Source organism: Podarcis liolepis (genome assembly GCF_965112155.1).
Source record: "Podarcis liolepis genome assembly, chromosome: 2".
NCBI lineage: Eukaryota > Metazoa > Chordata > Lepidosauria > Squamata > Lacertidae > Podarcis > Podarcis liolepis.
In genome coordinates this window covers 29,016,081-29,031,079 of record NC_139555.1, presented here as the reverse complement: position 1 = coordinate 29,031,079, position 14,999 = coordinate 29,016,081, and the positions used below count along the sequence as shown (strand labels likewise).

At 45.8% G+C, this 14,999-nt stretch overlaps 1 protein-coding gene across 2 annotated transcripts; it reads right to left on the bottom strand.

Moving 5' to 3' along the window:
• Positions 1–3,052: 3,052 nt before the first annotated feature.
• On the bottom strand, positions 3,053–14,999 carry TEPSIN (TEPSIN adaptor related protein complex 4 accessory protein). 2 transcript variants are annotated; one of them, XM_083490051.1, is made up of 13 exons: positions 14,727–14,999; positions 13,129–13,201; positions 12,085–12,176; positions 11,862–11,955; positions 10,649–10,716; positions 10,451–10,529; positions 9,224–9,289; positions 8,278–8,481; positions 7,545–7,716; positions 7,283–7,396; positions 6,505–6,583; positions 6,042–6,176; positions 3,053–3,972 (listed from the first exon to the last, which is right to left on the bottom strand). In XM_083490051.1, the coding sequence occupies exons 1-13, from the start codon at positions 14,982–14,984 to the stop codon at positions 3,436–3,438; spliced, it is 1,971 nt and encodes a 656-aa protein (XP_083346177.1). In that variant the 5' UTR covers positions 14,985–14,999; the 3' UTR covers positions 3,053–3,435. The 2 variants fall into 2 exon arrangements, with proteins under 2 accessions (XP_083346177.1, XP_083346178.1); XM_083490052.1 differs by lacking the exon at positions 14,727–14,999 and adding an exon at positions 14,365–14,489 and having other exon boundaries at positions 12,085–12,174.

Genomic DNA, 14,999 nt, shown 5'->3' with positions numbered 1-14,999 from the left:
TAAAATAAATTAAGATAATTAAATGACAGGAAACAGTGAAAGATGGAAAGGATTTGCTGAAATAATTAATAACTAAAACACAAAAAGGGAGGTGTGAGGAGGTCGATGAAACAAGTTAATGAAAGATAAAGATATGGAAATATTGGATGTGTTTTTAATTGTTTTTGCTTTTGTTTTTGTTTTGATGTATTGTGTCTTTTGCTTTTTTATATGTACTGTACTGTAATGTATTGATTTGTATTGTTTACTTTTTCTCTTTCTTTTTTACTTCTTTTTTAAATTCTTAAAACTTTTAATAAATATTATTTTTTTTAAAAAAAGAGAAGAGGGTGTACTTTCTATAAAGGACTTTGTGTACACACACACACACACACACACACACACTCCCCCCCCAATCCCTTTCGGAGTGGTTGATAGCACACAAAAGTCAGGGCAGGTGTGCTCTCAGAGGGAAAAGTAGTATGCTTTTTAAGAAATGGCAGCTGTGCCATCAATGCTAATGAGAACTGAATCTTCATCAAGTTAAATGCTGCAGAACAAAGAGGCCTTTACATTCTTTTCACATGGATTCAGAGTTGCCTGACCTGCTCAAGGGGTCACATTTCCCTAAAGCAATATCACTTCTGGCTGGAAATAACCAGACTCTCCTTATCAATAAAGAGGAACCTCACTAAAACAATTCTAGTTCTACAAAAGAGCCAGAATGCAAGACCAAATCATTGGTCCATCCATTCAGCATTTTGACTGTAATGGTACAGCTTTTAGTTATTTTGTGCGTAGCCAGTAAACAAGAGTAAAGCAAGCCCTCTTCTCACCCATGCCAGCCCATTTGCAAGGGATATAAATATATATATGCCTATTTGAAAAAGGGCAACTGAGTACAAAGTAAAGTGGAAGACAGACAGCTAGTGGTAGATAAAAGTTAGGCAAGGGGGCTAAACATGGCAAGAACAGAAGCCGGGGTGCCTAGTTAAGGTACTGGGTCAATTACTGACCAAAGGGAAACAGAAAGCTGTGCCATATACAGTGGTGCCTCACAAGACGAAATTAATCCGTTCTGCGAGTCTCTTGGTCTAGCGGTTTTTTCGTCTTGCGAAGCAACCCTATTAGCGGATTGGCGCTATTAGCGGTTTAGCGGCTATTAGCGGCTTAGCAGCTAAAAGGCTATTAGTGGCTTAGAAAAAGGGGGGGAAGCGAAAAAAATCGTAAGACTCGCAAGACTTTTTTGTTTTGCGAAGCAAGCCCATAGGGAAATTCGTCTTGCAAAGCGCATCGAAAAACGGAAAACCCTTTTGTCTAGCGGGTTTTTCGTCTTGCGAGGCATTCGTCTTGCGGGGCACCACTGTAATAATGAAGGTCTCGGAAATATTTTTCTGGTTTTAGATTATTTCTCCTTTGTCGCAAATATTGAGCCTGTCCTTGACCAGTAGCTCACAGAAGGAGATGTTTAAAAACATCTTGTACTGTAAAATGATCTTCAGTTACTAATGGAAACTGCAGATCTGGAGAATGTGTTTTGTTTCGTGTACATTTTAAAGAACCTGACTAAGGTTAATCCTGGTCTCTAGAGTTTCAACTTTGTTCTTTTTTTGTAAGGGGCAAGTGTAAGGTATGGCATTCTTCATATAAGCCAATTCTAGACAGGGCGGACTGCAAACATCAGTAACCCACTGACATGGTGAAACCCCAGCTAGAACCCCTGTTATCAGCAAGCCGCTGTTTGTCAAAGGGAGTTGCTGGAAAAGTAATTGTTAACTTGGCAGGAAGATTCATCACAATGCATTTTCCTGTGAGAAAGGTGGTTGCATTAATGTTGTGGGGACCTATTGGAAGATGCCTGTGACGTCACCAGCCGCTGTGGGTTGCATCCAGCAAAATTGTCCTGTTCATGCAAGGACTTCTGCTTGCACTATACAACTGCACCTCCCTCTCCCTGACCCCATGCTATCCAAACCTGTCCTGTGGTTCCAACGCTCTGGGAGCAGATGGGAGCGCATACGAGAGAAGATTTAACTATTTAACTTTGGAGAAAACACCTAAAACCATATTATCATATCTCTCCCTCCCCACCCCCATTCAATTTTTAAGTGTCTGTCAATAGTTTGCCCAGGGCTCCTTAAAAAAACACACACCAAATTCATTCTGAGTAGATGATAACTTGAGAAACATATCTACTAATAGCTGCATGCGCCTGTTGTATGAATTCATCTCAACAGTATTGCTTACTATTAATACTGGTGGTAGGAAATCCAAAGGCAGGGCTTAATTTGTACCAGGGACCAGTTCTGGCATATATGAAAGTGTGGAATATACTCCCCTCCCATGGCCTAACCACAGAACAGTCACCACTTAGAAGCAGATCTGGTTACGGCACAAGCTGTGGTGAAGTGCCTGATGTAGTGTATAGTATTTCCTGGACCAAGTACCCATGAAGCAGGTAAAAGGGTGCAGAGAGGAACTGAACACAGCACTCTAGGAATAGACACCTCCATTGATTTACACTGGGGCATTATGTTGTTTTCTACTTGTTTATTAATAAATAATCCCAACAGATAGTTTCTCTGTTCTGATTGAAGCATTGCAGGAGGCTCTGTGCTACAAGATTTAATGAATGGAGTGTGCTGGTAAGCAATGCCAGCTGTACCACTTTTAATATCCTGGTGGTTTGTATGTTCAAAGCCCCACTCACGTACAGAGCCTGACAGCAACTCGGCTACAATCTGCCTGCCTGGACCCATAAGAAAGAGTGGGGAGAAAGAGTAGATTTTGCTGTAAGGGTTAGCTCAATTTCAAGCTTCAGCAGAACCAGGCAGTACAGAAAGCCCCCAGTCCACAGTAGGACTGGAGACTGCTGTAGAGTAAGCCTGGACTGAGATTTAAGGATAGCAGGAGTTGTTGACTATGAAAATGACCTCACCATTAGCTCTCCTTCAATTATTGGCACGACAGAATCAGAAGCACCTTAGTGTTTGCCAGTGTTCTTTAAGGCTGCCTCGTTTCTTATGGTCAGAATCCCAAGGTAATAAGCAGAGGACGTAGGAAAACAACAACATAAAAGTGGAAACGGATTTTAAATTGAAAAGGGAAGAGTAAAGGGGGTATTTCTGTCACTTCTGTAGCAACCAGGTATATGAAAACAGACTATACTGTGGGTGTTGGATTGTGCTTTTGTTGTTCAATAAGAAACACTGAAAACGATGAAATTAAAAAGGCAGTGTTGAACATTCATGTCTTCCTTCATGCTTGCAATGACCCAGCAGAAATAAGAGGTGTAGCGATGGATGTTGCCTCTTCCCCTCTTTCGGGAATGAAGAACAGCAGCATAAGAGAATAGCATCCTCTGGCTATAGGCAGGTGTGTAACAGTTCAGAGAGAGCTAGAAAAACGCATCCATTTGGTGCTATCTCAAGCTGGCCCATAGCCCAAAGGGAACTGCTATGCATTGAGGAAGGAGAAAGCAGACGGTCCCTGGTTATCCTCAGTGGCTCTGGTGCTCCCAGTGCAAGGTGCTGTCCAGGGAGCTGGAGGTATACATTCCTGCTCCAGAGCATCTGCTAATATCATGCTTGAGGGTGCGACCAGCTCCATGCCGGCAAACAAGGAAACTGTGCCATCTGGATCACCTCTTGGAGGCCTGTCCTCTTGGGGTTCAGGGTTTGGGAGTCGGCATTCTGGCCCTTGCTGGCCAAGCTCAGGTGGTTGGCTAATTCCAAGTTGGCCAGAGGACCCAGGTTCCAGCACCTGCCCTTCTGATGGATGCACAGCCCTGGTGAGGACTTCAGGTGCTTGGGAGGGCTGTGGTGCGAGACTCAGGGGTTTGAGGATAGCCTCTTCTGCAAATGGCATTGTATCCGCCAGTAAGTCATCAGGACGCTTGGGTGTGGTCCTAGCAGGGGCACAGTGGCCGGGAACCGGAGAAGAGGTCTTGGAAGTGGGATGGCTCCTGCTGAGTGCTTCAAGTTGACGCAAGATCTGTTGAAAGTGGGGCAGAAGAGAAAGAGGGAGTGTGCCAAGTATGAGAAGAATAGTAGCAGAAGCAGGGAAAGGAGGACTCTACCCACCACAAGAAAAAGAGAGAGCAAGAGAGCCTAACAACAGGCAGAGGACCAATAGCGACTCCATCCCAGGCTAGTGAAAACACTTCCGCCCCTCCTTGCTGCATTCACTTTTACTGGGCTCAAGGGTCTGCTTTCTTGAGTTTCTGTTTGTATATCTTGCTCTTCCTTGCAAAGCTCAGAGTGACTAATGCAGGGCATGGGGGACCTTTTCCAGGCCAAGGGCTGCATTGCCACATGGGCAGGGCAGCCTTCCAGGGGCCACAAACCAATGGTGGGGATGGCCAGAGGCAAAAGGTTGGTGGAGCAATTGATGCAATTCTCGCCTTTGTACAATGAAAGTACTTAGAGTTTGTGACACACCAGCCACCACATCTATCCTTCCTCCACCCAAGCAAGCAAAAGGTTATCATCCCAGTTCACAGGCGCAATTCAGCCAGGCAAAAGCATTCCAGGAGACCATGGAGCAGGGCTAGTGAAGGGTACGGCTGGGTTTGGGTACAGAGGCTTGGAGGGCTGTGTCTGGAACCTGGGCCTGAGGTTCACCACCACTGGATTATTGTGAGGGGCCTGGTGCTTCCCTCCAGGCAGAGATCAGGTCTTAGTTTCAACAACGCTATCAACTTTGGGAAGAAACTACTGTGTTCTCCCACTGACTCTTTGATGCCTTGTTCTCAGGCAATCTTGAAGAGCTACTATAGCATGGACATTTATTTATCTAAAAGATTTTAAGTCTCCTTTCAGGGCACATGGACCTCCCCAGGCACCTCATAAGGATCCAAAGCATGTGGGGGGAAACCCAAAACCCAAAAGAAACCCAGTGAAATATTTTTTTCAAGTACAGTGCCAATTCAGCCAAATGCAGACCTGAAGAAATGTGTTTTAGAGTGTTTTCTTAAAAAAATAAATAAAAAGAGACCAGCAGTAATGACATCATATGTTCTTAAAGTCTGGGGCTACCACAGAGAAAGTCCAGCCTCCCGGACCCACCAGCCTAACAGCTCTCGAGAGCAGAGTCTCAGACACTGATCTCAATGCTTAGGCAAGCTCATGCAGCTGTAGGTAAACTTTCAGACAGCATTGTCCCAAACTGTTTAGAGCTACTTTTTAAAGGCAAAACCCAGCACCATATGTTGCCACCCAAAATGAATAGACATGTAACCAATGAAAAAAGATAAGCAACAACATGCCAAGGTTGAAGGTTCGTTCCCCATATGGGACAGCTGCATATTCCTGCCTTGTAGGGAGTTGGACTACAACTCAGGGTCCCTTGCAGCTCTACAATTCTTTGATTCTGTGATCCAGCACCCAGCTGCCTCAGATCTTCTAGCAGCCATGTTCTGCACTAGCTGTAGTTTCCAAACTGCCCTCAAGGGCAGCCCTGCATACAGCACAGCACAGTATCTAATAGGGGCGTAACCAAGGCATGCACAACTGTGGCTAGGTCAGATTTCTCTAGGCAGATGATTGTATCATCTTCATTAAAGCCACGATGAACAAGCTGTAGAACCTAAACTAGGTTATGTGCACTGCCGAAAAGCAGGCAAAAGTCTCCCAGAGTGCACCAGAGGCAGTACGAAGGGAGATATTCCAGTCTTGGTCTACTGAAACAAGTGAAATGGAGCAGTAAAAAAGCTACGTACAGAACCAGCCACTTTATGTCCACCCACCCAATCATGCCCTGTGTGCAGAAGGAACAAGCCCAGCGAAACAACGAAGAGCCTGGGGAGGTTGTAGCCAGGGCTGCTGCAACAAACAGGTGTGCAAGCCTTTGGGAGGCAGAGACACAAGAGGGCATCAGAGGAGAGAGGGACAGAGGCCATTGTTGCCCGTGGTACCAAGGACTATCATTCAAGACACCCCAGGGTGTCACGGCACACTGGTAGAAAACCATTGGCCTACAGTTATCCCTCGCCAGGGTGGGACTGATGGGGCGCCCCTTGAGGATTTCAATACGCGAAAGGTGGAAACAGAAGCAGGAGTTACCTTTGTTGCTTTGTTGGCTACAGGCCCAGGGCTCTCTTGACTGAGCTCTTGCAAGTGCTGCTGAGTAATGGCCAATATCTGGTCATGGGAGAGCAAGTCGGAGCACATGAGGGAATAGATGGCACACATGGCTCTCTGTGGGGGGAAAGGAAAGCAGCAGGGTTAAGAAGACCCTGGGCTTGCACACTGGGTCCAGCTTGAACATCAGCACTCATTCAGGCCTCTCATAATATGTTGCTTCACTGGAAAGAAACAAACAGAAGCTGCTCTTGCTCCACAGCCCAGCCTTATGTGGCAAGAAAAAAAATATTAGTCCTAGGCTCCAACCCTCAATGAGATTGCAGCCAGCCCCCCCCCCCCCAATGTGGCCAAAGAGTTCCATTTCCCAACAGCTATTTCAGCTCTGAGTTGGAAGTAATCCAGACTGTTTTCCCCTCCACAATTGCTTTTCCAGGAGACTCACCATGCAAACACACTCACTGGGGTCCTTCAGGGTTCGGTTGAGGATAGCCAAGACCACCTCGCAGTTCAGCAGCCCACACCTATGGAGAGGGACAGTGCTGAGCCCAACAGCCAAACAAAAAAAAAAAAAGAAAAAGAAAAAAAGGAGAAGAGCAGGGAGAAGTTTTGCAAGGCAAGGGGAAAAAAAAGAGTGGCCTGGTCTCTCCTGGACCTTCCTTGCTCTCCTAATCCAAGAGGAGCAAGGAGCGTCAAAGCACCTTTTTTACATGGCTAATGGACAGTTCTTCACAAATGAGGCAGGTGGGGGGGGGGGTAAGAAAAACATTAAGGAGTGGCAAGCTGCCAGCTGTTCCTATTGCTAATGAATGTTGCAACAGGCACCATTTGGATTTTTTGTCTCGAGTGCACAAGTGCTTGGGCCCAGATACAAAATGGATGCATAGCCATGCAAGGACTGGGGCTGGGCTATGGGTGGAATTCAACATCACATTCTTTCTATTGTTCCATCTGCACAAAGCATTGAGGTTGCCAGGTGGAAGAGTCCTTCCCACCCCCTTCACCTGTGCACTGGTTTCTCCTGCTACCTCCCGCCCCCAAATCCAATTTCAGAGGGGCATGGGGGCAGGAAAGAATCTTGTTGCTCCAGCAAAAGTCCTTGCACAGGGCTTCTGCTGAGAATGCTACCCGATGTGTTTGGGTACTTCTACAGTAATGCAGAAGAGGTGGAAGCGAGGAGGAGAAGGGTCAAGAGACGGCTTGGTTAGAAAGGGTGTTCATACTCCTTGATAAAATGCTGGGTCTCCTCGCGTGTCAGGAACACCTTGGAGCCTCTGGTGAGTTTGCTGACAAGGCTCACTTCCTGCAGGCAGTCCCCAAGGTTCTCAGCATCAGTCCTGTGAATGGTGGGGAGAAGGAAGCTGACAAGCCTGTTCTTTCTCCCCCATGCCCCACAAGAGATTCTCACATTATGGGTGCATCTTGAAGGTGCAAGCAGTTGGCCCAGGCCCGTTCCCAGCCCCTTGTCCTGCCCAGCTCGCTCACCTTTCAGCAATGCTCCCTGGCTCCAGAGCACCTGAGTGGTTGTCGCTGCCCGACTTACTGTAGGAATCCGATGTCCTACTCAGCTCACTGTTCTCCTGCAAGGAATTCTGGGAGCTTTGCCCACTGTCCAACTCCTCCCAGCCACCTCCTGCTTGCCCTGGCTGATGGGTCGCTGCAAAAGAATTTCAGAGGAGCAGCCATGGAGGAAGAACTGAAGCCCATTGCATCTCAGAAACTAAGTTCAGGGAAGGCCTCTGCACACCACTCCCACCGTATCTCAACGCCAAAAAACTACAATCCACAACCTGAGATTCGTCAACTTCCCTCCTATCCCCACAACAAGATCTGGGATAAGAATTTGTTATTAACAGTCCCAGTACGAGCAACATGAAAAAGGATTTTACTTGAATTATTACTGTGCGCCAGCTACTAGACAGTTGTACCCTAGAAGTGGCTTCTTTTATTCCATCTCACTAATGCAGGGAAGCTCTAAATGCCTAACATTTGCTCCTCTTTCTATAAAGTTTCTATACAAGTTTTGAAAACAGGATATACCATGCTGCATAAGAGCACAATAAAATGCTGAATGGGCCAGTGGCCCTTCTAGCCCAACTTCCTGTTTTCACAGTGGCCAGCAGGATGCTCACAGGAAGTCCAAAAGCAAGACCTGAGCACAAACAGCAGCACTCTACCCACCTGCGATTCCCGGCAGCTGTCATTCAGAGGCACTTACCTCGCTTCTTATGGACGATGACAGAAGGTGGCTTTGTGGGCAAGACGGAGCTTTTGCCTGGAAAAGGTGCTGTCACTGGCTCGTAGGCATCATCCTTCAGCTCCCTACCATGGGGACAAGGGAGCTCCTGACCAGGGAGCATGGCATTGGCAACCACCTCCGCTGCCTTCTGGATGGTGGCCAGCAGAACTTTGCCAGTGGATGCTGCAACAGTAACAAAGGCAGGCAGGCTGCTTAGCAGGTCAGGGCATAGTGGTTTGTCAGCCTATACCACAAGCAGCCAACATGGTGCCCTCCAGATGTTGTTGGACTCCCAACTCTCATTGGCCCCGGCCAACATAGCCAGTGGTCCAGAAATGATGGGGGCTGCAATCAAGCAACATCTGAAAGTTGTTGGCCACCCTGGGTCTATACACTATAGACACTGAGAAAACCCCAGGGCACAGGAAGAAGCCTTCCAAAGGACATCAAACCATAGCCATTAATTCTGGAAAGAGAGCCCAAGAATGGAAGACGAGTCCAAGACTACTAAAAGAGGCTTCCTCCACTTATACCAGCCTTGGATCTTCAAGATACTAGGGTGTGTTTGGTTGCTGATGTTCCTCTTTCTAGAGCAGGAGAACAATGCTGCCCTAAGATGGCACCACTGGCTGTTTCCATCCAGTAGATGAAAGCTTCATGCAGGAAAAGACTTGGGTCCTTCCCTTCAGTACCTTCATTTCAGGGCCTCAATTGCCCTTGCCTGAACCATGTTGGCCTTCTTTACAGTGCAAATTCTCAAAGTGGCTTAGAAGCCAAGAGGAGAGCTATCAGCAGGTATCACGTAGCACTGGAGCAGGGGCTGAGATCCAGCATGCAGGCAGCATGATGACCTTGTCCCAAGAACTGGGGGTGCTCCTCAAGGACAGCAGTAGTAACACTCAAGACTTCCAAACCCAATGCTTACCGGAGCCACTTCTTTCAAAACCAAAGCCTTGGAGTGAGCCATGGGGGCTGGGCCTGGAACCCATTCCTGGGAAGGGAGGCAATAAAACGAGCATAAATGAAAAGCAAGACCAGTATGGTGGTGGCATGCTTATTTCCTACCAGCAAGCATATGCTATCACGCCAAGGTGAGATGGGAAGTCAGCATGAATAGCCTATTGACATGGGAAGTCTTAAGTTGCTTTGAGTACGGCTTTCCTTTCGCACCAACAGAACATGCAAGGGTTGGGTGTGGTGTGTCCTTATGATAGACAATAGTAGCTTAAAAGGTCCCTTTTTAAATAGTTGCACATGAAAACCAGATTCCATACTGAAGTTTTTATCTCAACCACCTCATAAAAGCATCAGGGATATTTTGCTCACAGGCAAGTGCTAGCTGAGCCTTCTGGACTTAAAATTTTTTTTAAAAAATGGTTTCAGGTCAAACAGTATGAACAGGGGGAGATTCCAAGGCCCCGTTTGCATCTCCCCCTGCTTCAGCATTCTCACTTGGCCATAAAACAAGATCTGTGGTTCACTCTGATCTCCTGGAATGCTTGAGAGAGACAGTGCAGGTTGTTCTTGTCCTCCTGGGCAGGAAGAGCTGGACAGAGTGTCCTTTTTGAGGCCAACAACCTGCCACGCTCCCTCTCTCAATACAAGCTAGTATGGGGGCAAAACAGGAAGAAGCAGTGCTGGTTGAATCCCCACTGAAAGGTCTGTACAGACAGGACAGAAAGTGAAACGCTCCGTTGAATACGGAAGTGAACTGTTCTTTTGAAAAAGTGCAAAAGGTTTCGAAACCTGCAGAACCAGAGATTTACAGAAGATTGGAAGAAATATACGAACTATTTGACTAGCAAATATAATCAACAAATTACGCTAGCAGGACTACAAGAAGTTTTGTAAGGAGAAATATATATGAAATATTGCAAAGTAGAAAAAGAATAGAGATATTAGTTATGAGATTTAAATGTAATAGTGAAAGTAAGAAATGTAATTTAAGTGAATAGATTTGAAAATTTTCAGATGTGATTGATGGAAGTCAAAAAATTGTATAAGATATAAAAGTATGTTTAATTATTGTTGAAAATTATATGTTAAAAAACTAATAAATTTTTATATATACAAGTGCAAAAGGATCCAAGACTTTTCAGGAGGAGTCTGGATGCTGAATAGATTTCTGTTCCCCTGGGGAGTAGCGGTTTACCTGTTGAAGGCAGCTCTTTAGGTGGAATAGCAACAGGCTGGGGTAGCAACACATCTGAAAACAAAGCGCTTGCCAGGTCCTGCAAAGGAAAGAAGTACGCTAGCGGCAACCAGGTGAAGAAGCCAGGCAGAAAGCCTACCATGTGAAAGGACTTTAAGAGCCTACCCAGATCTCTTGTGCCCAGGACTTTTTACTCACCTGTGCAGTCACCCGCACCTTCTGATACAAGCTGTTGCCGTGGAGAGGATCAGGAGGCCCTGCAAACACTGCAAGGCAGAGGAGCGGGTCATCCCTGGGTGCCCTAAACAAGTCAGGTTTCCTGCGGCCCACTCCCTTGCACAGTTCCAAGACCAACTGTTGGGTTGATTAATTTCACTGTCTCTCAGCAACAAAAAAACGCCTATGCAGTACTTTACGGTGCTAATATTCCCAACATTGAGGACTGGCCCAAACAGAAAAAAGACATGTTTATCCACAGTATCTTGCACTATACAGTGGTACCTCGCAAGACGAAAAACGCGCAAGATGAAAGAGTTTTCCGTTTTTTGAGTCGTTCTGAAAGACGAATTTCCCTATGGGCTTGCTTCGCAAGATGAAACGTCTTGCGAGTTCTTGCGAGTTTGTTTCCTTTTTCTTAAAGCCGCTAAGCCATTAATAGCCGCTAAGCCGCTAATAGCCGTGCTTCGCAAGACGAAAAAGCCGCAAGACGAAGAGACTCGCAGAACGGATTAATTTCGTCTTGCGAGGCACCACTGTATTACGTGGCAAAACAAAATATATAAAGGAGAGATATTACAGTACAATTATGGTGCGTGCCTATAAAAATGCCCCCAGAAATCCAGTAATGCAAGAAAACTCCTTGAGAAGTGAACTGTTGGAGGAACAGTTACCTCTCAATGAGTTTTCTTGCATAACATGAATTTCTAGGGCACTTTCTTTCTGAATTTTTATGGGCACTTTTATTTCGGTATTTGTTGAAAAGTGGAAAGTGTTGCATAGGTCCATTTCATCATTTGCTTTAGTTAATAATAATAATAATAATAATAATAATAATAATAATAATTTATTTATACCCTGCCCATCTGGCTGGGCTTCCCCAGCCACTCTGGGCAGCTTCCAACAAAATATTAAAATACAGTAATCCATCAAACATTCAAAGCTTCCCTCAAGAGTAAAATGCAATAATAAATAATAACTCTATATTCGGTGGAATGTGGGGAGAAATCATCAGTTGTGATAATCTAGGTCGGGCCCCATACTCTGGCCATTGGAGTTCAGAATAAGCCCTGCACTTAAGAGCACAGATATGGAGCTAATATAGATTATGTTTGGCCCTTAAAGTGTTATATGAATATTAGGAAGATACTCTTCCTTGTTTATCAATATAGCCAAGCCACCATGTGTTGCCTACCAGTGGCCTCCTGGATGAAGGAAGCATTCCGCTTCAGCTGCAGAAGGAAATATGAAGAGCCATGGCTGCACATGTGGAGCAGGATCTTGAGCACCTGAGGATGCAGAGGGGAGGCTTAGCTGGGATTAGGAGTATTGGGCTGGAAATCCACAAAGCAAAGGGAGTTGTCTCCAGATCTAAGGGCATCTCTGCTCACCCTTTTCCTTTACCCTCTTTCAATTACCTTCAACTTGACATTACACGAGTTGCTCTGAAGGCGATTGAGGAGGTACTCAAGAAGGCAGTGACTGCTTCCTGCTGAGTCATGTGAGATCTCTGGAAGTTTGTGCTGTTAAGGAGCCAGGAAAGTAAAGGGACTGATGGTGAAGGATCACCTGGAAGGTCGTGCCAGGCCCTGCCCAAGGTGCCATGTTTCAGCTGCTGTTTATGCCACACTATGATTTGACTTGTACTCTCCTTCAGCAGAGTAAGAAATGTTATTTGTTTTTGGCATATAGCAACAGTGGAATTTTCTTTTTTAAAAAAGTTTACATGCAGATCTGAAACAATTACACTTGCTGGAGATATGGTTTAAAGTATGGGTGAAGTATTAGGAAGGGATAGGAAAGCATGTGCATGTATCTGGAGTGGGGCTGGCTCCTTATCTACCCCACTCTCTGCAGTCCACATTTGATAGGTGGGCGGGGCTGTCCACTTGTCAATCCTCCAATATCTCCATGCCATCAGGTCACTCATTTTTGCCTGCATGGACAAGCAGCTGATTGTTGAGCACATCACTTTGCAAGCCCTGACAATCAGATGATAGTTGGGGCTTGCAAAGTGCTGTGTGCAGGTCTTTGCAGGTGCTGCCAATCACCTGACTGGATATGTCTGAAAATTCCCTTTGGCCCACACTATATATGACACAGTGTATATGACATCAAAGGTAGCTTGGTCAAAATGGCCTCATGGACCAAATAGGGAGGTCTGACGAGCCTAATTGCCATAGGTTCCCCCAGAGCATCCCTGTTCTAGGAATCCGAGTAGCTTAGTAAACACTGCTGTTTTCTACGTTTCTTATTTTTCATATCAGAATAATCAACTAACACAGATGTCACCCAAAAGGCAAAGAAGCAATTTGTATTGAGCTAACTTCTGCTTGAATTAGTTTCTACGTCATTAGATAGACCAGGCCTCTGTTCTAATCACTAGCCTCTGCTCTTCCTAGGAAAAGCAAACATCACAGTAACCAAATGAACCCCCAACTCTTTCAGAGAGCAAAGGATACTGGCCATCTCTTCAAACAGATATCCTGGGCATGGGACTTCATCATCTGAGGTACCTTTGATTAGAATGGGTAGCTGGAATGGGACGGGGGGAAGGGAAAGAAAGAAACACACAAAAAGAAAAGTCACTGAGACAAATAATGCGGCACCTTCTCAAAAGGCAATAATTGCATTTTTTTGTCCCTGCATGTTACTCCTGACTCGATCCATGAAGCTGCAGCTAAGGAAGTAGTATTTCCCCTCACAAACCCACAGCTCCACTTGACAACAGTCACAGATTGTAGTTTGCATCTTCTCTCCGGTAAAGAAAAGGTCTGCTTAATCTCTATTGTCAGAGTATTTCACAGTGCTGAACTGAGGATGCTAAAGACACTATTTTGTGTCTTTAGGCAAGGTAACCTGGATATAAGTTGTTCAGAGCCCTGTAAATCAACACAAGGTTCATTAATTTCAACAGGTTGACTGAATAGAACGTAGTTGGGTACATCCAATTATGTATGGATTTTATAATTGATTTCATAGTTGTAAACTGCTTAGAAGCCATTTTGGCATATGTGGCATATAAAGTAATACTAATACTACTAATGATGTATCGGCTCCAGATACAATTTTCTGGTGCAGCAACTGGTCAATGTAATGAGACTTTGTATTGTTACTGAGGTAAACATTCATCCATAAAGCTTTCTTTTTTCCCATAACACCTGAACTGCAGGATTTACAAGAGCTCCCACCCCAATTTCAAGCTGTGTGACCATATTACAGCATGGGGGCCCTGACGACTCAGCAACTTAGAAACAACCAGCACAAGTCACGGTTACAAGGATGGAACAAGACCAACTCATACACTAGTCCTTCTTGAGGATGATGACAATTACATCACAGTATTATACATCTCCACCCCCCATTAATCACTTCATGTGGCGCAATTGTGAAGTTCTCAAAACAACCGACTCTAGTCTTACAATCAAAGCAAAGACTCCTACATGAGGCAAACATATATTGCAAACCTGGAACGTATGTATTTTCCAGTGCTAAATTAAACCCTGTGCAGGCCCCTAGGCAGTCGAAATCTCGCCCCTCCCCTGGCTCTACCAGGATGACATTGAACTAAGAAAGCTTGATTGTAATTTTCTTTCAAGATCAAACCAATATCATTTTGATCCGTAGTCATGGGGCCCCTAGGCCCGTGCCTACTCTGCCTATTTGGTAATCTGGCCCTGGGAGTTTTGACTCTCTACCTCAAAGGAAGATGCTTTTGTATAAAGATTTCATCGCTATAACTCTCATCCATTGTGCTATAAGGCTTAAGCCCCATCAGTAACTGCAATAGAATAATCTGGTGAAGCTCCTCACAAAGATCGCATCAGTTCGGTGTGCTCCCTCTTTTTCCTTTTCCAAAAGAAAAAGAAACTCCTTTCATTAATAGTGTCAGGGGGAATTGGGGAAAGGGTTCCCTGCCGAGCCTTTCTCCGGCAAGGTGTATTTCCAAACCCAGAGATTTTAAATGGAGCAACATTGACAAACTGGCACCCCAGGCGCTCTTCCCCACGGCACCCCCGCCCCCAAGCTCCCACTCAGCAGCACGTTCTCCCTTCTATACCCGGCTCAAGAAGCTCAGCCGATCCCGCAGAGGTACCGCCGCCATGGCAATTTCCGAGCCCGAGCATATGGAAGCTTCACTGCCTCGCCTTCCGGAACTTGACGCGCTCCAATCGGACGGCGAGCCTGCAAGGGCCAGCCAATCCAATCCTCCGGCGAGCGGGAAGTAGCTGTCACAGCCGGACGCCGCCACCCAAGGTAAGGGCGAGAAACGTTCTACGCCATCGGATGTAGCGGCGGTCCAATCAGGACGAGGCATAATGGGGCTGCGGTT

Excerpts from the sequence above, each read along its gene's own strand:
- TEPSIN (XM_083490051.1), bottom strand. The coding sequence starts at position 14,984 with ATGCCTCGTCCTGATTGGACCGCCGCTACATCCGATGGCGTAGAACGT. Across the intron at positions 12,177-13,128 it reads TCTGTTTGAAGAGATGGCCA|AGATCTCACATGACTCAGCA; the intron begins GTATCCTTTGCT and ends ACAAACTTCCAG. Across the intron at positions 11,956-12,084 it reads CGTGTAATGTCAAGTTGAAG|GTGCTCAAGATCCTGCTCCA; the intron begins GTAATTGAAAGA and ends CTGCATCCTCAG.